The sequence below is a fragment of the Python bivittatus genome, unplaced genomic scaffold (assembly GCF_059951505.1).
Source record: "Python bivittatus isolate LINGU-HERP-01145 unplaced genomic scaffold, Pbiv_v1 ctg000340_np1212, whole genome shotgun sequence".
Taxonomy (NCBI): domain Eukaryota; kingdom Metazoa; phylum Chordata; class Lepidosauria; order Squamata; family Pythonidae; genus Python; species Python bivittatus.
Window position 1 is genome coordinate 7,958,650 of NW_028277056.1, and position 26,115 is coordinate 7,984,764.

General features: G+C 39.4%; 1 protein-coding gene across 1 annotated transcript in view; it reads right to left on the reverse strand.

The window, feature by feature from the left end:
- DLG2 (discs large MAGUK scaffold protein 2) overlaps positions 1 to 26,115 on the reverse strand; it is a 958,242-nt gene that overhangs the window by 26,406 nt on the left and 905,721 nt on the right. The window contains exon 22 of the mRNA XM_088140514.1: positions 4,396 to 4,495. Coding sequence (XP_087996640.1) covers positions 4,396 to 4,495 — 100 coding nt within the window. The remainder of the gene's footprint in view (positions 1 to 4,395; positions 4,496 to 26,115) is intronic.

Here is a 26,115-nt window from a genome sequence, read left to right on the forward strand (position 1 = left end):
AGTGGACCTAAACTGAAAATGTCTATGACACAAACTTTTTTTGCTATGCAGAGATCGTCTCCATTTTAAAAAGAAAAAAGAACATATGTATAATTTTGCCTAGCTTTCACACGATCTGATATGGATGCTTGCTAGCTTTCTTTAGCTGTGACTCTTGAATGGATTAGCATGTTGATGATGGCATCTGTATGAGAACTCCAGTACTGTGCTCCTGAGTACCACAAGAGATAATGTGTCTGCCTTTACAAGGAGAACCAACTACCAGGAGAGATTAACTGATGCTCAGCACGAAAAGAAACCCAAGAAACAGCATCAGATTGTGCACACATACATTTTCCAGAATTAAAAGAGCTTTCAGAACAATAGGTGATGCAGTGGGAACATTGGCAAGTGTTATTTTGTTTTTCTTGAATTGGCTTGTTCTTCAGGGAAAAAAAAGAATCAGCAAACTCTGAAGGAGGCACATAATTGTTCTACCTGTTCTATGTGGCTATTGAAAAGTAATTACAATGGAGGGCAATCACAAGACACTGGCATATATACGAATATTGACATCAATAGCAAAAAAAGGATCCAGTTCATTAAATATAGTTTTCTGTTGGCTGTAACAGTGGGTTATTTCTGGATTGCTCTCCTTGAGTTGCTCTGTCTCTATTCTTGGATGCAAAACTATCCTTGCTTAGGGCGAGTGCCAATCCTTAGAGCCAGAATACTATTCCTTGTGAAAAGTGAAAGCTTAGCAGAAACACCAAAGTTTCTGGAAACTTGTCAAATCTTTAATGGGAAGAACCCTAAGGGAGAGAATAACCCAAGCAGTCCAGTGGTGACTGAGCAGGCTCATTGCCAGAGAATGCAGAAGGTTTTCTGGGGGAAGAAATAGAGTAGAGTAGCTGATACAGGGCATGGTTGACTGGCCGACTGGAACCCTAATTAGGAACATCCATGTGCACTCTTACGTTGCAGATTTGTTAGAGTTTAAGGGAAATTCAGTGATATAGAATGATACAGAAGCCTACAGAAGAGAAGACTAAGGGGAGACATAAAAGTGATCTTCCAATACTTGAAGGGCTGTCATGGAGAAAAGGTGTGGATTTATTCTCTGTAATGCCTGAGGGTAGAGCAAGAACCAATGGGTGGAACCTTTACAAAGAGAGATTCAAACTTAAAAAGAGGAGGAATTTCTTGACAGTGAGAGCTATGAAGCACTGGAACAGCCTTTCTCCTGGAGTCATGACTGCTCCATCGCTGGAGGTTTCAAGCAAAGGTCAGACAGCTCTTTGTGTGGGATAGTATGAGGATTCCTGCCCCGCACAAAGCCAGAAAACCTCCAAAATCCCTTCCAACTCTATGATTCTATGAAACAGACCAAAATATGGATTCTCTTAAATGTGTCTGTACAGCTCTTCCATAGATGCTGTCTCCAGATATGCATTGAACTAGCACACTGGTGCAGGAGTAGGACATCAGTTAATGCCCTTTTCATTGGTTTCCCTTGAAACCTCTGCAGGTCTGCAGCAGACACTCTTTGTTCTGCAGAGAAGTCAGAGATAGGTTCTAGAGGGCATAGTTTCTTCAGAATTTTGAGCAGATGTTGAATGCAACTGTCATGCTGGATGAGACACGGTCCAGCTGTGTTAGTTGCAACTCCTATTACTTACTTCCAGCACTGCAGTGCTGTGATGGATGGGAATGAGAGCAGTTGTGTTCTAGATCATTTACAGGGTAGCAGTTTTGAGAAGGTTACTTTGAACATGATCAACATTTATCCATGATTGTATTTTGTAGCAACATGAAACTGCTACTGACAAGAGAAGTTGCTTGCTTCCTGCATTCATTTCTGAACTCCTGCAGAGTTTCAAAACCAGTAATCTAGAAGCAAGGATTTCTTGCCAAGAAATAATAATGCATTTCTGGACTGATTTATTTAAAGAACTTATTTGAAGGATGTAACTAACTTAAATTCAGAGTAACAGTGGTATCCTAGGCTCAGATGCAAGAGAAATGCCATCAGATCTTGAACAGGTTTTCTGCCTAGGTTTTGACTGCCTTTATAACAGTTTGTCTCTTTGTTGGGGAATACAGGACATGATGCCTTGACTAAAAACTGGTGCCATCAGCTTGAGTATATACTATCTCACCTACCTTGCATGGTCCCCTTAAGGAATCAGGAAAGCGATAGAGATAAGGAATAGCCGATGCCTCCATTTACTACCGCTTGCCTTATTATTGACTGAATTAAGTGATTTGTATCCCACTTTTTTAGTTTAAAACATCCCCTACTGTCAGTCTTGGACAAGTCATCTTTTGAACAGCTTCTTCAACTTCAACCATTTTCTGACCGAGGACCTCTTAATATGCTTCTCAAGAATCCTAAATCTTCTTTAAAAAAACAAAGGTGTTTTTTTTAAAAAAACCATTGTCACAAAAGAATCAATAACGCATTATTGGGAAACAAAGTTGTTATCTGCAGAGATAGACATACCCATTGCATATGCTATATGCTATTAATATTGTCATGCAGAACATAAAATACAATGGAAACTTCTCTTTTTTTCCCCAGTGCATTCAAAGCTGGGGACCAAAAGTAAAATCTAATCTTGTGCATGCTAGGAGTAGAAGGTCCTTTGGGAAGGAACAAAAGCCAAACTTAAAAAAAAAAATGAAATGAAAACAAAGTTATTTCCAAAGAAAGGGTTATAAGTGACCATTCCTGGGAACTTACTCAGAATCTTTGTTCCATAACCGTCGTCAACTAATCCGGGGAAGTCCTGCACGGCAGTCCCCAGAGAGAGCAATGAAAGGAAAGAACAGCCGCAGAAGAGGAAGGAAGAGGTCAGTGGAGTTGAAATGGATACTACCATGACAGACCATGCAGATCACCCAGTCTGGATTCCTGCTTTGTGAGCAAAATAAGGCTTAACCTCCCAATTCAAAAACTTTTATGGAAGCCAACAAGAAGGAGATATATTTTGGTTAAAGTGAGAAAGCAAAAGACTCTCTTTAGCAAAAAGAAATATCTAAGAAATTGGCCAAAATTAAGATGTTCAGATTGGCAGATCAGAAGATAACTGTCTTCAACCTGCTGCTGAAGGCCACATATGAGGACCTCAAGGACTGGGCAGCTTGTTAATTTTAAGTCAGAGTGTCTCAAATAAATGAAGCTATTGAAGTTCAGGGAACACATAGTCCTTATGCCAGTTTTTTTAAAGAAGCTTATTTGTGTGTGGTAGCAATATATATAACTTGCTACAGATTTTATGTAAAATAAAAGAGTATTTTAAGATAGCCAAATGTTGCATTAAAGTTTTTGGAATTAAACCTTGTGATAATCTTGTTCTACCATATTTATCTATTTATTGACAAACATACCACATTCATCCATTTGTTAATAACAAATGAAATAAATGTGCTTGTATCTCTGCATCTAAACATGTTACTACAGAAATTTCTCAGCTCTGAGCATCAGTCGAACTGCCAGGAGGAATGAAGTTCACCTCATAATCTGAATTTGAAAATCATCCTGGACTGAATGGGCACTTGAGTCTCAAAGGTGTTTAATGGGAAGGAATAAGGATTGATTTCTTATTTTGTTACTGTTTTTACCATTTTATTGTATTACTCTTTTTATATTTATTTTACTATGGATGCCAGTTGTGGAGAGTTTTACCCCATAAATGCATCTTAAATATAATTTCAAATAGATTAGGCCAGACTAGATTAAATTAGACTAGATAAAAGGATGTTAAGACGCCCAATGGTAGATATTAAACCCAGCTGGGGACTCATTATCTTTTTTAAATATATATCTTAGAAATTACTTGCATCTCGATTTCCCACTTCGGTTGCATTGTGTGAAGTGGCAAACTGGGAAAACTTCAATCAGATATCTGATTTTCACAGCTAAGACACTTCTCCTTTTTCCTAAAAATCTGGGAGCCAGATCCAGGCAATCTCATTATCAAGAGTCTTCCAGTTCAATAGCCTCAACTGTCATGCTAAGAAAAGTCAAAGCCATGGATGTCTGAGTCGGAACTTACAGGCAGAATCTACCAAGGTGTATCGCTAGCCAAGGTTGAGGCAAGTATGAAACACCAATCACCAAAATGTTTGAAAAGGTGTGGCTTTCTCCTTAACCAATATTTGAAATGGACCAAATAAAGGAACAGTGACCAACACATATTTTGGATACTTCAAGCAGTAGTGACAGATGATTTTCCTTCCCTCTCCTCCCACAATCCCCAAAGGGAATCCAGACTGTTATATACATTGGTCATAGTAGTAATGCCTCACCTGTCCTAAACCTGACTTTGGTTTGCCTAGGTGTATGAGGATGACTGGTGCCGTGCATGTCACCCATGTGTTTCACTGTGATGTTGTCTCTAAATATTTACTTACGTTCAGGGTCACTGGTGTCCTGCTCACTCATCTCCTTGCTCTTGTAGAATGGGAATTTTCGTGAAAAGATGAAGTTCTTTTTACGCTTGTCATTGAATGACTGTGAAGGAAAAAAGGCATGGGGCAAAAACAAGGACGTCTAATTGTTGTCACACTCATGCTGACAAAACAACTAGTTTGTAAAAGTGGAAAACAACTGTGGTGACACTGTCCAATTTCTTGCTTTGGTTTCAAAGGAAAGCATCGAGAAGAAAAAAAAAAGAGGGAAAGATCTGAAGGTGCTTGAGATCTTCAAAGGTTTTAAGGTATCTGCAGATTAGAGCTGCAATGTTTCTAAACCCAGCAGTTGGAAATCTGATGCTCAACAGATATTTAAACTTCCAGTCCCATTCAGCATGGTGATGGAGATTGTAGTTCAACATTGCTGGAGAACACTAAGTAACTCACCCCTGGATTAATTGGTGAAGGCTCTAATCCTTCCTATCTGGAAGTTGGTCCTAATGAAAACATTGAGGTTCACTTCCAAGTTGCATAAAAGTATATCTAAATTAAACAGATGCAACTGGAGTTTAGGATTTTTATACGGAAACATCAGCCCATTTATGTTATTGGGCATATTAATGCAGCTGCAAGGATGTAATTCAAAAGCCCTGTAGAAGACATGCCTCAATCAGAAAATAGATGAGGAAATGTGTTATCCTCCAAAGATGGTCAAATTCTGTAACTTATCATTCAGGGCTATGTTAGTTATGGCCAGTGGGAATTCTTATTCGGCTACATCTGAAAGCTGCAGTCCTTTTCATTTTTAAGAAGAGGTGCTCCCCTTCTTTCTCCATCACAGTAAGAATGCTCCTTCTAAGAAGGTGCTTGCTTGCTTGCTACAAACTTATGGCTGGGTTCACAAAACACTCTTAATGAGGTCAAAGACATAGCAACTGCTTTCACATGACCTATAAAGCTTGGGTAGAAAGATCTTTGGTTAGGCTTTTTTTTGTGGCTTAGCATGTTGTGTGAATCCACACATCTACAATTCCAGCACTTTGTGCAGGCTCAGTAATTCAGTAAGTATGTGAAATGTGTTGTGAATGCAGCCTATCTGCACATAGTTGACAAGCCAATAATGTAGTTATTTCCAACTTTATGAAAATTCCTTTAAATAATAATAGTAATAATGGCAATAATAATAGAATGCTCTTTTTTATTATGAGCTTTTGTGCTATGGTGATTTTATACTTGTATCTGCTTTTGTATAATTTTATTCGATATTTGATTACTAGTTGCTGTTTTATTTGCTACACCGTTACTACTGTATTCTACTCTTTGCTATGGTATATATACTCGTGTTTTATACTTGTATGCTATGATGTTTGCATACTTGTATTTAATTATTTTATTGGTTTTTTTGAATCGATGAGCTGCCTTGAATCTTGCAGGGAAGTAGTGCACCTATAATGGAAATAGATACTTTTTCGTCATGGCATGCCAATCTACTTTCCTTCCTTTGTTCAGACCGGATAAAGATTTTTTTCTTCATTTCACAATCCTAACAGATTTACAGACTTGTTTAAAAACCTGCAGCACCCATTCCCGATTCAAAATTTGTAAAATATCTGCTTACTTTGGTCACAAAAGTTTCATGCCACTTTTACACTCCAAGGATATTTAAAATTTAATAACTAAAAAAAAAAAAAAAAATCAAAAAGGGTGGGGGGAGAAAAATTATAGACATAGAAACCTATGAATGTCCCATTAGGGCTGTAAACATTTGGATTAGAAACAACACAACCGTCATGCCAAAAAAAGAGTAACGTATAAAATCATGCAAACTACAAACCATGCAAACAAAAAATAAAGGCAGATGTCCAAAATTATAGGCATAAAAGGTTTCCAAATGTCATTTGGTTGGAGGGTGGGTGGACCAGCACACTGATAATATTGACAGAATGGCCGATAGAATCTAGAGAAATTAAAATGTGCTTTTCTCTGTCTCTCTCAATTGTGATCCTTCTTTCCAGAATGAAACAATGTCATCTCATAACATTATTCTCATTAGGACAAGGTTACTTAAACCACAACTCATCTGGCATAATTTGATTGCAGACATATTTCCAAATATTCAAAGAAAGCAGACCTAAAATTGGCAAGCTAAATGTCTTTTCCTTCGAGCCACTCAAAAGGTTCCTGACTGTGATACAAGCAGACTGGCAATACCAAAGAACAGTAATCCAACTATCATTTTATATTGAAATTTGTTGTATATCTTCCACTCTCCTCCTTCTTAGCATCAAAATGGTACACGTCAAACAGGACAGCTAGTTTAGGTTAAGTTGCCTATATCTTAGGACAGCACATCCAGTATCTGGTTATCTAATGCTTGAGGTCAGAATGGTGAGCTCTTTGCCCACCTTTGGAGAAGAAATTGGTATATCTAGAATGTTTAGGTCATGGAAATGTCTGCATATAGTCTTTCTGATATGGTATGGAGTCTGTGAATTTATCCACTCAGAAGAGACCTAGTAATTACCAGATAACATTAAGCATGATCTACAGTAGGTAGGCTGCAGAATATAGGTTCAGAAGTTCAACACATCTAGAATGCACAAGGTTGAGAAAGATCAGTCTGTTCAGTGTGCTCTACGTGGAATTGCTCTTATCAAAATGCAAAAGCTGCATCTGGCACAGAATATGGTGGTCAACTTCTGACTGGGCATGGACCATGGGAAGAATTTCATAGCAGTCTATCACTATCTTGCAAATGTTCTTGGGGAATGGTGGTATTGGCCCTTAACCTGTTTCCCTTCATTATTTATGAATCTTCCACTTAGCTAGGTGGGTCGGCTGCTGCAAACATTGGTTGGCCAGCATATTATGACTGATACTCCCTCCGTATGGAAGCAGATAATCTATGAAATGTGTTAGACCCTAGAGCACTTCTGTATATTTGAGGTGTGCACCAAGTCATTGGCAGCCTGTTGTGGCTGCAGTCCAAAAATAGACAAACCCAGCCCCATTTGGGGAAGGAGATTAAAAGCTTTGGACAAACCCCTCCCAATCTCCCCTTGCAAAAGAGTGGAATCAGATTCTTGGCCTCACTTGTTTGGGGCAGGAATGCTGGAAAACTGAGTAGTCCTGGGCCACACTTTTGCAGCCCTGGCTTGGCGATATTAAATCATTTGAGAATTCCCCCCACATATTTTAAACTCAGCAGAGAACTGCCGCTCTCTTTAGTGTGTCATCCTGATATGCAATATTCTCCCAGCTTAGTATGTGCATCTCTTTTGTTGCCATTGTGGTTGCTGTATGATTTAAATGTCCCATGTTGCCTTGATTGTATTCGAAAGGCTTTGTAAAGGACATAAATACACTTGTACAAGCATAGGTGCTTAGCATATTCAAGGATTCGGAACAGAATTGTGAGAAATCCTTTAGGACAAGGAAGGTGCTATACTTGATCTGAGCCAAAAGGAAAAGGAAGGCAGGAAAGGGTTGGAGGGGGCGGAGGGGATAGTGTAAGGAGAAATACAAGCAGGCTAATGCCTCTGTACTCAGAAGCAGAGAGCAACACATGGCCCACGAAACTCCGTGCCAAGAATGCCAATTACTTCATCACGTGGATGGACAATAAAATCATAGGTGGTATGTACCATTGGTGTGCTCTTTGTCATTCATGTCCACTTTTCCTCTCCTGGCATTGTTGAAGACTAGTTAAGAACTGAACACTGGAAGAACATTGCTTTCAAGATCTAATTGAGGGACATCAAGGAGGCAAATATTTGGGTCTAACACCATCCCAGAGTCCAACGAGTTGCAGTTCTTCCTATTGTCCAGTGATTAATGTATGTACTTAAGAAGGAATATAGAGGACTTTAATACCTAGCTGGAAAATGAATATGTGCTGCAGCATTAAAAAGCCTTCTGAGATGTCAGATCCCTAACGGCAATTCATATACGCCAGGCCTTCCTAGGCATTGTAATCATTAGCTTATAAAACTGTAAGTTTGAACCATTTGCATAAAGAAGGCTTGTTGGACACATTGATGATAAGCACCCTGTTTAGAAATGCTTTGATTTGAGAAAAACTCCACCTTAGTGAAGTGGGACCAAATATATAAATAAGACTGTGATAGATTGCAATCTGGAAAAAAACAAACCAAATCGTGTTCTCCTGATAGAACCTCTTCATTTTCTTTCAGATCTATATTTGCTGCTGGTTTAACAAGGTCTTGACTGTTCTGCAAAGCAGATTATCATATGAAATTGCACGAAGCTCATGACAGCTACTGTCAAGACTTGTTGCTATTAATATGGAGGTTCAGGTGATGCAAGTCTTGGATTTCGAAAAGTCAGGAATGGTTGGTTCTGAAGTCAGCTGCAGCCCTGTTTCCCTTTAAATAAGACAAAGGGCTCTTGATAACCCTTCCTTCCTTACCATGAAGGTCCATGATATGGATTATGTGCTCAAATCTTTCCCATACCACATGTTTCTCATCCTTGGCAACTTTAAGATATGTGGACTTCAACTCCCAGAATTCCCCAGCCAACATGCTGGCTGGGGAATTCTGGGAGTTGAAGTCCATATATCTTAAAGTTGTTAAGGTTGAGAAACACTGCCATACCATGTTTAGCCCAGTTTAACCTCCCTTTGTCAAACCGGGAAAGAATGTATGCAATATTCAAGTTGCAATGAAGTTGCAACTTCATATATTCATCTTTCAGGACAATTAATTAATTGATAATGTATCTTTTCCAAGTTGTGGCAGACACCGAAAGCAATAGGTTTGAGAAATGGAAATTAAAATAGAATAAAAACATTTTTTCACAGAGTGCATAATGCGCGCCTGGATTCACTTCCACGGGGTGTAGCAATGGCTGCTAGAGCAGGCAGTTTTTAAAAGTATTAGACAAATTCACGGAGATAGAATGCTTAATATGTATTAAACATGACAAGTAAGTGGAACGTGCATGGAAATAGAATATTGATGAATACAGATACAAAGGTCAAATAACATCAGAGCACAGTGGCTTCCATGCCTTACTTGTGTGCTTCCTGAAGACATTGGTTGGGCAATTTCCAAAACCAGAATGCTATATGTGATACAACCTTTCATACAAATCAGTAGGGCAGTTCAATCTTATCAGTATCTCTTATGTGATGCTCAAATGACATGGACATAGCTTTCTTCACAAGAGTATGGAATTATTCTGCCATTGCAAAATTATTCGCAATGTTTCTTTGACTTCTCGGTTTAGCCTATGGCCCTAGAATCGCCTTGTGGTTCCTTAGCCAAATACTAACCAGCTTTTCCAGATTCGCCCCCAAATCTATTCTTCCTGAATTTTGCAATGCGCTTGGCTATTCAAATTAGAGAAAAGCATGTAGATAAAACATTGGATAAATGACTTGCCAACATGCATTTATGAAGAAAAATACAAAAATGTGCACAGAGGCAAAATGGGCTTGAAAATATTTATAATAACGTGCAGACTCTTTTACGATGAGCATCTGATGCAAAGATGAAATGCAATGAACTTAAGAGAGCTGGTATCACTCAGTTTCTTTTCTTTTCATTTAGGTCCTTATTTTTTCCAATATTCAGTCATGCCTACAAAAATTATATGATACTTTACAAACCGAGGCTGTAATTCCAGGCACACTTTTCTGAGAGAAAAAGATTCTGTCAGTTTCAGTGTGTGTCTGTGTGTATAAGAAAGAGAGAGGGTGTAAAACTCAAGTGGGGCTTCTTATTAATTATAATAATTAACATTAAAACCTAAGGGAAATTTCAGAATGCACAAGAAACAAGTAAATATACACCCAAGAAAAAATTAACTGCTTTGTACACAGAACACCCCATTTCTAGCATCATCACTGAGATGTTATAAAGCAGTACTTCTCAACCTTGGTGACTAAGATGGGTGGACTTCAACTCCCAGAATTCCCCAGCCAGCCATGCTGACTGGGCGATTCTGAGAGTTGAAGTCCACCCTTCTTAAAGTCACCAAGGCTGAGAAGCACTGGTATAAAGCTTGTCTATGTTGCTGCTTTTTAGCATAATAGCAGTTGGATGATTCTAAAAAAATGCTTTAAATCGCTAAAACTAAACTAAGAAAAGGCTCAGCCTGAGAGACCAGCTCAAAGACCTTTCTTTTTGGTTCCTACTTCATTTTCTGCCTATTCAGTTCTGTTGCAGGCAGAATGAACACTCCTTCTTTTGTGTCTCATCTGATTCTCTTCAAGGGTACTTGTAATTTTCTTTAGATCTAAATACACAAGCCAACATATTGATCCTAAAGGGCCAAAACAGAGCCTCAGATCCTTTGGGAAAGCTTGGGCTGACAATCTGAAAACCTGATTACTGCTGTACTAGAAGTCATCTGCATTAGTCAAGCCATACAATCTTTTTCCACACCAGCAGATGTCGTCGTCATCTGTTGGGATCTTTAAATGTGGATTCCTGCACCAAACAGGGGCTAGAACTCCATTATCTTAATGGCCTCTTCCAAGTCTAAGATTCTAGGATGAAGTTCTACCAGAGCACGGCCAGGTAATTTGATAGAATCAGACTGGAAACAAAGCAGTGTAGACCAGCAAATTAGGATGACAAACCAGGGCTAAGTGAATGGCTTGCTGCTTCCAGCTATGACTTCTCTACGGAAACATCTAAAGGCAATCTTTTGTGGACCATTAAAACTTGTTCTAATCTAAAAGACATCATAGCCAGACATAAGATAGGGTTCAAGTCATAGAGGGACCCTCAGGGTACTAGTAGCTACATAGAGGCTACTGAACATGTTAACCAATTCCAGTAAGGACCTAGAAGGGGATTTGTACAACATAATAAGATTGGTTGGTATTAATCTTGGTTATTTTGGGGGTAACTTAGTATGTTGCGTGAATCCAACTCACGGGATACTTTGTGGCTCACTGTGTGATCCCTGAAAATATTTAACTCTGTAACTAGATTAAGCATACTGTCTGAAAGTAGCAAGAGTGCTATTGCCATGTCTAATGGTAACTAATCAGCTTTGGGATAAATAAGGAAATGGTTACTTTTCCATTAAAATCATGAAACAGGAAACAAAATGGGGGGTGGGGGGAAATTCCCTCGCTGTCCATCTTGAAACAGAGAGAGCCAAAGAAAATCTCAGATTTTCTCTCTCTCACACCACACAATTGCTCTGCCCATGGTTTAAGTCCAAATGACCAATGAGACAAACAAATCTATGTAATAGTTGAATAAACAGATGGAAAGAAAACATGGGAATTTCTTTCTTTCTATGGTATCAGCAGCGAGACTTTTATATGTGCAAAGATGGAAAGATGTGCAAATACCTACAGCTGAAGAAAGGATAGTGAAATTAATGGAATTGGCGGAGATGCAAAACTGACTACTTTGATTAAAGAAAAGACATTGTCTGGCTTTGTTTCTACTTGGAAACCACTCTTGGACTTTTTATCTGAGACTCAAAAAAAAAAAAATGAAACTGATTTTGGGGCTTGGTGACTGATTTATTTTACAACTATAGAAATACTTTGTATTAACTTTTTACATATTTTTGTTGATATAGACTTATTTTGTGGTTTTTTAAATATTAGAGTAAGAGATGAATGTATTTTATATCTATACCTGTACCAGAGGAAGTTGGGAGTTACTTTTTTCTTTTGTATTTCTTTTCTGACTTTCTCTCTTTTGCTTTTTTCCCCTTCTTTTCTTGATTTTTCTGTTTTACTTTTTGCTGAAATGTAATAAAGTTCTTATAAAAAAAGTAACAGTTTCAATGAAGTTAAATAAAATCTTGTAGTGGGTTTTAATGATTACAATAGAGAAGCATTTTTTAAAAAAAAAATCAATATATATTTGTCTTAATTTTCTTTCTTGATGAAGTCCGTGGATGCTTTTAAAAACTTAAATATTATATTCCATTTATCTGTTAGGACTATCTACTGTGATAAGCTTAATTTCTTTTGTACTTTTCAACTTCCTCCAGGAAATACACGGGTGATGGTTCAGAGTTTTTAAATGATTCTCCAAGTGGTCCCAACAGGTCACAGAAAAGGAGCTTCCATAGATTTTAGACTTCTGTTCTGCACGCTAAGCTATAATTTAGAAAAGAAACATTTTCTCTCCTTCTCTCAACCTGTTTTTTTAAAAAAATCAATCCAGAAAATATATTAACTCAGCAGATGGTTGATTTAGGACTCTCAGGATCTTTAGAAATATGTGCAAAGCAGAAGCAAGTTGGTCTTGGGAACATAGGACCATATAGAAAATTTGCATCTCATAATATTGAAGTCTCAATATGTTTTGGTCACTCATTTGTAAAGCAGTTGTAGGAAACCTGTGGCCCTTAGGCTAAACTATCATTTTCAGCAGCCTCTTCACCATGACCAACTCTGATGGATACTGGGACTCATCAACATTTTGTGGACTGCTAGTTCTTCACACCTGTTTTAAGAAATAACAGGTGAGCTCCTTTTTAGCTCACTTTATAATTAGCCCAATTTTTCAGACATTATCAGAAGACTATCTGCAAAACTCAAGGCGGCAATGTAAAGGTTCTGGATTGGTCAGATCTGGTAATATTTAAATAAAGGGCTTTTCTCCTTTTGTAGTCAACAGAACTAAACTTTCTTGCTTTGTTGTTGAGTCAGTCTTGACTCCTGACACCTTCATGGACAAATCCATGCAGTTTTCTTGGAAGTGTTTTTCCATTGCCTTCTTCCTAAGGCTGAGAGACTGGTCTAAAGTCACCCAACTGGCTTTGTGACTAAGGCAGGACTAGAACTTACCATACCTTGCTTTCTCGTCCAGCACTTTCATCATTACCCCATTAGCTCTTAGGCTGTGGTAGTGGGATTGGCCCAACGTCACTCAGCTGGTTTCAGGATTACAACTCTCCCAGTTCTATTCTAGTGTCTTTAACCACTATACCAAACTGACTCAGAAAAATATTCCTAAATCTAAATGAAAACAGTGGGAATGAGGAGAGGTTCTTAGAACAGTGGAAGGGAGTAGTCCTAAAAGGCTGCAAGTTTAGTGTCTGTGCCTCTGCCACCTTTGTAAAAGCCACCTACACCTGGCTGTGGTTGAGCAAATTCACTCTACTTAATTTGATTTCAACCTTTGTGCTCCTTACAAATGCTTCCCATTTGGCATCCTACACATTCTAATATTTGACATCTCCATTATTCTGTACCGCTTATTAAATGCTTCAAAAAATGACTAAATTTAGAAAATGGGAGAATCTCCCTTACACCAACACACATGAGTAATACTTGAGCAAGGCAGCTGCAGTAATTGAGAATAGGATTGGCTGATGGCATGAAATGTTAACTGGATTTCCTGGAAGGTAATTCAGAGTAAATTCAGGCAGGATTGTTAATCCTGGCTAATCTCAGAACCTAAGTAAAGTTAGTACTTGGATGGGGGACAATTTGGAAATTCTAGGGCTGTTGGTGAGACTAGGAAGTCCTCCTCCTCCTCCTCCTCCTGGAAGAACGCAATAGCAAATCAATTCTATGACTCTTGTCCTGAAAACTGCATGAGCTCCTACTGACTTGATAACATCGTTACTCAATCCTTAAGGATGTCATTATTAACCATGCTCAAATGTGGTTCCTCTCATATCTTGGTCTGAAGAAGAGTAAACCTGACAGTTGGTTTTTTTCCCCCCCACTTTCATCCTCACAGTACATTCATTCCTCCTGATTTCTACATCACTTTGAAAATTTGACTATAAAAAAATTACGCACACTTCTGTTTGGGGGTGGGGGTGTTTATGCAGTTTAGTATGCCCATTTCTTCACATGCATACTTTTTACAACTGAAAGTGGTTTTCTTTCTTAGTTTTAAATTTATGTGCAATACATTTTCTTGTCCTATAGACATTTTTGAGAGCCCTTTGACAGGCATTTCTTTGCATCATTTTTGAGTTCAGGGTAGCTTTGCAACTAATGCACACTGCATCCTGTAGGCATTTAAGTTCTTGAGGTGTAATATTGATGAGCCAGTAATGGTGAAGGAGTTGGAGTAGGACTGGGGAGACTCAGATGAAGTCCATCATCAGTCATGGAAGCTCAGTGGTGACTTTGGGCCATCTTATCTCACAGAGGTGTTACAAGGGGAAAGTTTGGCCAGGGAAACACTTTGTATTAGCAGGGTCTGCAGGAGGGGGTGACAAGGGGTGCAGAATATTGAAAGTAGCACATCATGGTGGCACCAGGCCTGCCCCTTTTGTACTTGCTTTCTGATTTCACTTGCATGGTGGGGTTATGGCACAGTGCTGCTTTTGCCATTTGGTCGAAGCCAGGAAGCTTCTGCACACAGACATGCTTTGCATGAAAGTCGAACAAATGAAGACAATGGCATGTAAAAAAATTGGACTGAATTAATTTCTCCTCCATTGCTGTCTTGCTGTCTAAGAGTGAACTTATCCTTTAGTTTTGAGGAGTTTAGATGGCACTCAGTAAATTGAAATAAAAATCATAACACTTTCTACATGCCTTATCTAGAGAATACTTTTTTCAGGCCAGAAACATAGATATAAGATTCAGTTGTTATGCCAAGGCATGAACATGGTCTAACCCTGGATTAAGAATCAAAACTGGGTTTTGCAGCATGTTGTGGGTTCTACTGCTCACTCGTCCACTTTTGATTAAAATCCAATCAGAGCAGAATCTAAATCTGCCCTTCCACCTTCATTCCTGCAAGTATTTACTGCAGTGTTGTCCAAACTTGACCACTTTAAGATGAGTGGACTTCAACTCCCAGAATTCCCCAGCCAGCCATGCTGGCTGGGGAATTCTGGGAATTGAAGTCCACTCATCTTAAAGTAGCCAAGTTTGGACAACACTGATTTACTGCATAGCCTTCATCTGTTGCTGCCTCCTCCTTGTCTAACATGGGGCAGCTTCTTTGATGGTTATATACCAGTTCCAGGAGGAGCAAATCGGGGAGGATCATACTGGATTAGCTAATTTTCATCATGGAAGTCTGTAGACTTGCATTCAGCCTTCCAAGTGAAAATCAGCTAATTCAGAATAAATCCAAATTTGTGTACTGAGCGCAAGAATTTTATACATTAGATCCTTGCCATGTATTGATCTAGGTTGACTGCAGTTGGGACTCTCCACTTTGTTGACAAAGGACCAGGAGATTTGCATGAGAAGGCAATAGTGGGAAGTGTACTGGTTAAGGTACTTTATATTTTTCTAGTATTTCAGATAACACTCCAGCAAGACATCAGTGATTCCTTGGAGTGGCAGTATTTTTTAGAATTTCCAGTAAATTTGGTTGAAATCATGCAAACAGGCTGGCTGGGGAATTCTGGAAGCTGAAGTCCACACATCTCAAAGTTGCCAAGGTTGAGAAACATTGCATTCGAACATGCACTGCCTTCATTGGGGAATGCAGTTTTGCAGAAAACATTGACTGTGAAACACTTAAGCATCTTCCATGGAACTAAAGAAAATGGAAACTTCTTCTGAATAGGGAATAGAAACAATTTAGACCAAAAGAGCAATGAAAAACTGGTGTTTTTCTCCTTAGAACACCACCAGGCTTTGTTGAGCCCTCTCAGTGTGAAAAAGAACAAAACTAATGAAAAAAGTATCAGTGAAGCCAAGAATGCCGCTTTTCCCATGCTGCCTACCAGAAGAACATGCAGGTCCTATTGACAATTGTCCTGACTGAGAGCTAAAGGTCACCAAAAACGGGCCTCTAGTGTCCAAGAGCCACTCTATTATTCAAACAAGATTACAAGCAAGAAAGGTCAACTTGGCCTGGACTGAAAAGAAATGTCCCAATTCAGCTAATTTCCTCTACTCTCTGGATTTAAACTTTTCTCCTTCTTCCCTTTGTTTCTTGCAGATCCTTTCTTCTTAGTAGACATTCTCCAATTCAGATATTAGCTTGCATCCCAAGGATGCTAGGGCCGCAGGGAGTACCTGAAGCAATCTGCTCCACACCGCCAAAATCAATGCCCACCTCAGCTTCTGCATCTTGGATGTCCTCCTAGGTCTTCCACAATGCTCACCAGAATCCTATATATTTGAGCATTCTTATAGAAGTCAACATCACATATGCCCAAGTCCCATAACATCTCTGCATAGATCCATCCCCAGGAGTAGCATACATGCTAAGCCTAAATCCAAATGAACAAAACATAATTCTTGTGTTCGTCACAGTTGCTGTACCCAACCAAATACACCCTACGAATCCAATGGCCTGGCTCCCTCAACATGCTATGACAATGCCTGTCTTTACTACAATACATTGGAACCACAAAGTATCCAACCCCATTTTAGCTATGGTGTTATGCCAATACATAGCCAAAGAAAAATTAACCTCTGAACCGCTGTAATTCAGAATAAACTCTATGTGTTCCTTAATTTTAAAAGAGCTGCTGAGCCACTCACTTTCCTGTTTGGGGGATAAGCTTACATTATTCTTTTTTCTTAGCATTAACTATGGGTCTTGATGGTTACATTCTATAGGACCAGGATGCTTATCCACTGATAACCAGCTCCTGGGAAATAACTATGGGAAAGGATAGTGTACACATCTCTCACTTTTGGCCAATGTGGATTCTCACTGACTACTATGAAGCAGAATGTTTGACCCAACATAGTTCTGATCCATTTTGGGTGCACTACTGTTCCTGCTGCTTATTCTGTGTGATGTCCTAAGCAACAGTTACATACATACAGCTCTACTAACAAAAACACTGTGTGACCAGCTTCTCTGATCATGTACGGTACAAACTTACATGTGTGCCATTAAACAAGCCCAAACACTCACTCACAAACATTACACTGAAGAAAACATTCATCAAGGCATTTGGCCAGCTGTGCAGCCTGTCCCCACAACTCTTCCTAGTATGCAGCGAGAAAATCTGAAAGAAGCTAAGCATTATACAATCTTAGAAACACACATATCCTATATTTGCAACACGAATTGTTGTTCTTTCCCTGTGTTCTTCTTCAACAATGTTTTGCATCTTCCATTTCTACCGGCATCATTGTTTCTTCAAAATATAGCTTTCTCTGAAAGGGCACATTGCATCGATCAGTTCCAGCTTGCTTCATGATGACAAGTGTTTATGAATCATGAGCAGAATCTGGCAATTGTTAATATCACTTTTCAAATTCTCCTTTTGACTTAAATGGCAAAACCTTGATGAATTTATCTTCCCCATTGTCTTCTACTGTGTCTTTTGCTACTATTTCATGTTTGAAGAATGCAAATTTTTGGTGGCCTCAGAAACGTAAAACCCATATCTTGAGTTTCTGGATATCATATTCAGTTTCACACATGTGGCCATTTCAGACTGAAGCAAGAACAGAAGTGGAGTGATGGTGTGGCAATAAAATAATTAACAGGCTGAGAGACAGAGGTTCTGATCCAGATTCAGAGTCAGAACATTGGTGGTGGGCACGTGGGATGAGGTCAAGGGACAAGAAATGGAGGTATAATCTATATAAATATTAAGTTAAAAAAACAGAAAAGGAAGACCATAATGTCTATCTTCTAGTTTAATTGAACTGGGAACTTGCACATCTCCCTAAAGGGAAGAAATGCATAATTCTAAAGAGTAGAAGTATACAATATAGTGGGGAAGACTGTGAGTAAATGAGCTATGTGTCTGCACAATCTCCCATCTTTGATGGACAGTTTCAAGCATTATTTTTTCAATATATTCAATAAATACAAATAATAAAAAATGGCTATAATATTTGCCATTTTATTATTTATATTTATTATTATTATATTTGCCGTTTTTACATTGGATTACTGTCTCATAGTATGGTCACTGTACCTCCAATAAAATATTGAACAAGTTATAAAGCAAATTGCAAAGGCATTGGTGTGAGAAGGATTGGGGGTGAGGGCAATTTTGTTTCAACTGTGCCCCAGAATATCACACTATTGTGTGAGATAGTTGCACATGAAGGATTGCAGAGAAAACATACAAGCCTACTAGACTATTTCTTATAGGAAGTCTGTGATGCTTGAAAGGGTGGATAATTTTTGATTTAAAGAAAAGGGGAGATTATTGCCATAATTGCTGATATCTGCAACCCTCTAGCCACATTTCTGGCAGATATTTTTAGTGGAACTTTTGGATCAGCTTGAGTTTTTCTCTCTCCTTTTGGTAGCTCAGAGAATATAATAGCTTATAGAAGAGAATATCTGTAGCTCAGGATTGAACTGAGGAGTCCTTGGGGTTCTCTGAGCTTGGTTGTTTTCTTGCAGACATTTCGTTACCCACCTAGGTAACATCTTCAGTGCCAGAAGATGCTACCTAGACAGGTAACAAAACATCTGCAAGACAACAACCAAGCTCAGAGAACCCCAAGGACTCCATATAATAGCTTAAAACTGGAGATGTGCAAGTGCAGAAAATTTAACTTCCATGGAGCTGGCTCTGAACCTACAGCTACTTTTATAATAGGGTTTCAGCATGTGGCAGAAATTAGCTGATGCTAACAGGGCTTGAAAGCTAAGCAGGGGACTTAGATGGAAGACCACCAAGGATGGAAAACCAACAAGGCTACAACTAGAATGGAAAGTTTACCCCCCCCCCCCCAAAAGGCAATAGCTTCCGTATTGTTGCCAAGAAAACTACATGGATATATCTAAGAAATCACCAGGAATTATATTTTTACTTCCTTAACAATAGGGAATGACCCTGGGGGATCTGACCATGATTAGCTTAACTCTTGGATTTTGTCATCCAAGTAGAAGATTGTCCAACAGTATCACATTTGAACAAAATGGATTTTTTTCCTTTAAATGTCAATGTTCTCCTACTAATGAAGAGCCATATTGTCCCAGAAACCCTACAGTTTGGCTATTAAAAACAGGCATAAATAAGGAAGTAGAAACTGAAATGATTAGGCAAGTGTGATGCTATTAAATGCAATGAATTAAAAGGCTTAATAGGTAGCTTCAAAGTGATAATTTCAGGGTTTCATTCCTGCTTGATGAAATTATACCTGCTATTAATACCACTGGCTCATTGCTATTTTTCTTCCTTCTTAAAAAAAAACATTCTAGAGGCCAACAGGTCTAATTGGATTGATATTATTATCTTCATTAAAGTCTCCAGAGAGAGATGATGGGGGGCGGTTCATAATATCTACTGCTTTAATATTTCTTGTACATCTCAAGTGTGTTGTTTTGGGAAGGGAAGGAGGAAGAAAGTTTTTAAAGATATAAAGATGAAGACATCTGTCAGCCCTTCAAAGTAGACTAGACTAGGAAACCAAAGTCATGCAAGGTAATACTACTTTTATTATAAGGCTATAGTAACCAAATTGTACAAGTCTGAATGCATTTCCCCCTCCCTGCCTTTATCTTCATGAGAATTAGGGAGGTTGTCGGAGATGCTTATCTGAGTTACAGATCTGACCTGGACTCAATTTATTTTTATTTTTATATCTATCTATCTATCTATCTATCTATCTATCTATCTATCTATCTATCTATCTATCTATCTATCTGTTGTCTTGGTTGTGGCTCTTCCTCCTGTTCCTCAAGGTTATTCCTTCTTCCCACTACAACAGCTGACAAAAGGAATTAACTGTAACATTTCCTAAAGTCACAGCTCCAGGAACCAATGATCACTCTGTGCTAGATATCATTTGATTAACAAGGCTCTGCTAATGAAACTTGGGAGAAGATGTCACAGGATGGAGAATTCTTCTTCAGAATCCAACAATCCATCCTCTTTCTTCCTGAGTTTTCTGCATTTCTTCCTTCTCCAACTTTCAGCATTTGTGCCAAAGAACATGGTCAATTCACAGGGGCTCTTGACCTTTTTCTCTCCCAGGTTTTTTTTCCCCCATTAAAGGACTACTGTTGCTGCTATTTTTCCCCTTTTAGTGCATCTGCAAATTTTGGGACATCCTCAGGCTAGTTGATTGTCCTTGGCCATGCATATCTAGTTTGATTATGCAAGGATCCAGACTTGGAGAATGATTTTGGATTAGTATATAGCTGGCATGGCAAACTGTGTCTCCTCTTTTGGGGTCTTGGAATCCTCCATATTTCAATGTTTAAGCTTAAAATAGAAAAACTGCACTGCCCTTCCCAAAGTCCAGAAAATACAACCATTTACATTCCCTCCACATGCTAGTTGCAGCTTCACCTATTTTGCACACTGTACTAGTCCCTGTAGCCTTAATCACCCTATATGAAACACAGTCCCTGCCACTTACAGGTTCCCATCTCTGATATGTAATATATAAAAGAAGAATTAATACTTTTTCTGCCTCTGTTCCAGACCACAATAATTGATGGTACAGCACTTAAAATCCTTATTCACCAGATCTGCTGCTAGCTTGCTTTGCGGCAGATAGACCACCAGCAGGACTATAAAGTACCGCTTGCTCTTTGCAGCTTTTCTGATGCATTGGGGCACGCAGCAGAAAGAGTTGTTAGCCTATCAACAGGCATTGATAGATCTAGCTTCTGAAGCTAGATTTTCTTTACCAGCGGTCAACAACATACCAGTTGGTAATTTTAAGAGTTGCAATCAAATGCACCTGGATGACTCTGTCATGGGCTGGCTGAAGACTCTGGGGGACCAGCTATATTTTGGGTAGTCATGCAGAATGGAATAGGCTTGAAAAACAGGCAGAACAAGGAACATGGGAAAGCTCTTTAAAACAGCTTATCAGAGAATTGTTACTTCAGCAACTGTCTGAAGCTAACAGAGAACTTCAAATGCTTGGCAGGTGATTGCTTACATCTACGTGCTTGTTCTTCTTACTAGAGACTAAAAACAGCCCTTACCTTTTTCTGGCTTCCGCATGGCTAAGGAACAGCGAAAGCTACAAAGGGTCATTATCTAAGCCTTCAAATATTGGGAAGACCACCTCTTAAGGCTGAGAGAACATAAAAGAGGTTGCTGAGTACAGAAAATTGCTCTTCTACAATGGAATAATGTAATTCTTCAGGGCTATGCTGGGTTCATGATCTTGGGTCATGAAGGCATGAGGTCTTCCATCAAGTGCTCAAACCCTCCAGAGACAAATGAGGCCACAACACCTCTCTTTCCTTCCTACATGTAACAGTTATTTAAAATACATTAAATTTTGCCTGTAGCCTAGAGATGCCCTTTTCCAACATGCTGAACTCAAGATTAAAAGCAACAAGGGGCTAGCAGCTTGGCTTCCTAACAATGCTCTTTGCAAAATATCACTCCCAATAAAGGGCTTAGGTGATAAGATTGATTGTCCTTCTGCAGTAGATGCCAAAAAGAACGATGTACAAAATTAAAGGGTAATTAAATTCTTGTCAGATTCCAGCTTGTGTGAGGTATTGTTAGCCACATGAAAGAATTATTCCCTCCAGCTTTGACTGCAGGCCAGAAAAGGGCATTTAAGATGTCATTTGTCTAAAGCCTGGGCACCTGCTAAAATTTAGAAAAAAACCTCAAAGGATCAAATATCCTTTATCCTCAAATATCTTGACTAAGGTATTCTGGCCTTCTCATCCACTATGCCTGCCTCTCTCAACTTTATGTCTTCAGATAGGGGTGTCTGCGGGGCAGGGGGGTCAAAAAAGTCATGCTGCATGTAGAAAAAGGTGGGGCTTTGCTCTCATGGTTGTAACCACCATCTTGACTTTTTTGACCACCCTCCCTGGGGGTACCCCTGCCTTCAGATTCTCCTTACCTAGAGTGAAGGGCAACAAACTGGAGAAGGCCGCTCCATATTGTTTACTTCTCAACAGCATTCTCTGTTACATTAAATCAGGGCATGTGAATTCTGGATCTTTGGGGTGCAACTGTTCTTGCCCTGGGAGGGCAAGTGTTATTTTCTGTTTGGGTGGGTGGCATTTAGCAACAAAAGCTATTTTAGCAGAGCGGGATGGACAGCCGGAGAGAATTGGAGCCTGAAAGCACATTGTTGCTTATGATGGGAACGTGCCTTTTCCTAACATATAGGCATAGCAAACGTGATACAGGTATGGGGGGCTCACCAATGAAGCCACGCGGGGATGGTGCCAGACTCGACATCATCATTAGACCTCATGGGTGGGGGCTCTTTGACCCTCCTGTTGATTCCAAAGTGGATTGGGGCCTCCGCATCGATACGTCTTGGGTCCTATGAAACCTGATCACCTCAGGATGGAAGCATCTTCAGCATCCCCAGGGTCTTAGCCCAGAGGCCCTGAGAGACTGTTCCCATAGTAGTGCTGTGCCAAGCATGGCTACTACATTTTCTCCATGACCAATCACATCTAACTGAGAGGGAAAGAAACTGCTTTCATGAAAATAAAAATTCAGAAATATTCGTGGATAGGCTGGGCAGCTTGTATACTTTCCTTAGTTACAAGACGGCAAAAAGTGTATGTGTGTTGGACCTCTGATTATTCTGGCATCGCTACTAGGGTTGCCTTCCTCAATATAACACCCTCAGATGTGGTGGTTTATATGGCAGGGTAGAATAGAGATTGTAGTCCGAACAGGGACAACTGCGGGATCAAAAAAGTCAAGATGATAGTTGTGATCACATGACTGAAGCCCCATTCCTTTTGCACATTTGTCAATATCACACATATGTAAATAGGGGCATGGCTGTGACCACCATCTTGACTTTTTTGACCCCCTATGGACAGTCCTGAATCCAACACATATAGGAGCACCAAATTCAGGAAAACGGTACTAGTTCATTAAAGTATTATCTTAGTGGCTATTGCTGAGAATGCAATTCCCTGTCCAGATCTCTGCAAATATGGGAATCTATCTATCTATCTATCTATCTATCTATCTATCTATCTATCTATCTATCTATCTATCTATCTATCTATCTATCTATCTATCTATCTATCTACCTACCTACCTACCTACCTACCTACCTACCTACCTACCTACCTACCTACCTACCATCTCTGCAAATATGGGAATACATGTCTCTCCCTCCCTAATGAAAAATCCACATGAAGGGAGGAGAAGAAACTCCTTTGGAAACAATTTGGGGGTAGCGCAAGTGTTATTTACTGATTCTACACTTTTCTACCCAACTACTATGAACAATGCCTGCCATAACAACGTAAAAGAGAAACCTTCATTTTCTTTTACTATTTTTGTGACATAATTTACTTTAGTTCAATTTATTAAACACTGTATTAATTATGTATTACTAGAGAAATTATTTTATCCTTATGTTGTATTGGGAACCGTTCTTCTGCACCCATTGATATACCCATTGCTAGATGCTGTCAAATCCTTTCCCTGACCAACCCAAACTTCGGGAAAAGAGGAAGAAGCTTCAAGGGGAATTCTTTAATGCCTGCAGGAATGATCCCAAAGAAAGAACTGACACCATTCATTGCTGCCCTCAAGCAGAGAGATACAGGCTTGGGAGTGGTAACTTCACCATAATCACCTCTGCAATGTGCATCCAGAAATTGACACAGAAGACTATTTTTCAGGCGGCTTGAAAAATGATTGGAATTTTTGTGGAGGTCACAAAGAGATTGCCATGAATTACAGTTAAGGTTGTAAGAATGGCCTGAGGTATTTTCTGAATCCATCCATACTTTTGTAACAGTGATATGCTTCATGTAAAGCTGCCTGTACTTGACTGTTCGGTGCTGTATCTGAACAAGAATTGGCAGGCAAGAAAAGACTTAGAGCTATTCATAACTTCAAGCGTATATGTCAGAATAAAGGGCAAGTCTCCAACCCATTCTTTCCAGCTCATTTTTTTTTTCCCCAGAATATTTTTTTTCCCCTCTAAAGCCTCCCCCAAGGTTAGGTTGGCAAAATGCAAGATGCCAGTTTGTGTATCAGTTCCACTTCTAAATGCACATCATAACCTATCATTATCACTTAAACAGAAATGCAATATATTTCCCAACAGTGAAAACCAGGAACTGAGATTTCTTGTATCTGCTGAAGTGCTAACAGTTCATATGCAACTCTGAGTCCTTGTTCTGTCTTATGTACCTTTCAACTGAACTAAACACGAATAGAAGAGAATACGTGTAGCTCAGGGTTGAACTGTGGCGTCTTTGGGGTTCTCTGAGCTTGGTTGTTTTCTTGCAAATGTTTCATTACCCGGTTAGGTAACATCATCAGTGCTAGAAGGGAGTGGGGTTTGCTCTCTGTTTATATACAGTGGCATGCCCTGCCAGTGTTGGTGGGGGTGGGGGTTTTGCTTTGTTTTATTTTTTCCTTCTGGTAGTTCCTTGATTAGGGTATTGTTTACTGCCAGTTGTATGTCTGGTGATAATCTTGGTGTTATCTCTGCTTATCTGGGTGATGATTGCTGGTGAGGAGATGTAGATGACACACTATTCAAAATCTAGACATTTTGTCTACATCACTACACACTATTCAAAAGAGACAATAAAAAGGAAAGCAAAAGATCAGAACATCTCACCAGCAATCATTGCCCAGATAAACAGAGATTAACACCAAGATTATCCCCAGAGATACAATCAAGCAGTAAATAATCCCCTAATCAAGGAACTACCAGAGGGAAAAAATAAAAGAAAGCAAAACCCCCACCCCCACCAACACTGGCAGGGCATGCCACAATATATAAACAGAGAGCAAACCTCATCCCATTCTAGCACTGAAGATGCTACCTAGCTAGGTAATGAAATGTTTGCAAGAAAACAACCAAGCTCAGAGAACCCCAAAGAATCCACAGACCTAGACACTTGTTCAAAAGATGGATGTCTCCAAAGTGAGCACTGACCTTTGTTCAGAGAGAAACTCTCTGCTGTAAATTAGGGAATCTCTAGGGTAGTTCCTCCTTTACCTGTAATAGCACATCCAGTAGAACTGGTTGATTCACCCTTTCTGTTTCCACAATTGCAAAGGGATGGTTCCTCACGGTTGTTGTGAGATATTAAAACATTATGACTAGCCATGTCGTGCTCCTTCAAATGCCAGGGCAATAAAAGTATAGGAGGGAGGGGGGTGAAAGAAGGAATCTCCAGCCTTGGAGACTATACTCAGGGTGTGAATCAAGGAAGCAAGAATCACACAGGCTTCAAGAAGGAGTTTGAATGGAAATATTAGGGTAAGGGAGAGAATCTTGGTGACTGTGAAAGGAACTGCTAGCTCTCTTTGATGAGGGAAAGTTTTGAATCTCTTCTTCCAGGGACTTCCAGGGTCTACAACCCAGATTGAGCTGCTCTTTATGAGATAAGGTACTAACAAACTCCTCTCCCATCTGTAGACTGTTTCTGTCCAGATTTCTTCCTGCCTCTTTTTCAGCCTCCCCCTCATCCCTGATGACGCCAGAGGACTACATTGTACCCAGGTTGCCCATGCACACATTTTCTGTCCAGATGCAGCTGACCCACTGTTGTTTTGCGTGACATGAAAAAGAATGGCAAAACAACTCAGGGAACTCATGGAAAATTTCATCTTTTCAGAGCAGAATTTGGATAGATGAAGGGATTTCTGGCTGCTGGTTGGGTGAGATGACTCTTCTGATTCACGTCTCACGGTGCAAATCTTATTTACTAAAACTTGAATGTATGTCTCAGTGTGTGTGTGTATGTGTAAGAGAGAGAGAACTGTGTAATAGCAACTGAAGTGTTCATGACCCACTTCCATGATCTGACAGTAATGTTTAATTCTTTTACAATGCAATATCACTTTCTTCTTTAAAATAAAAGCCCTTCTTTGCTTTCACCCTTAATAAAATATTTCTTTTTTTCCTTTTTCATATTTCTTGAATGTATGATA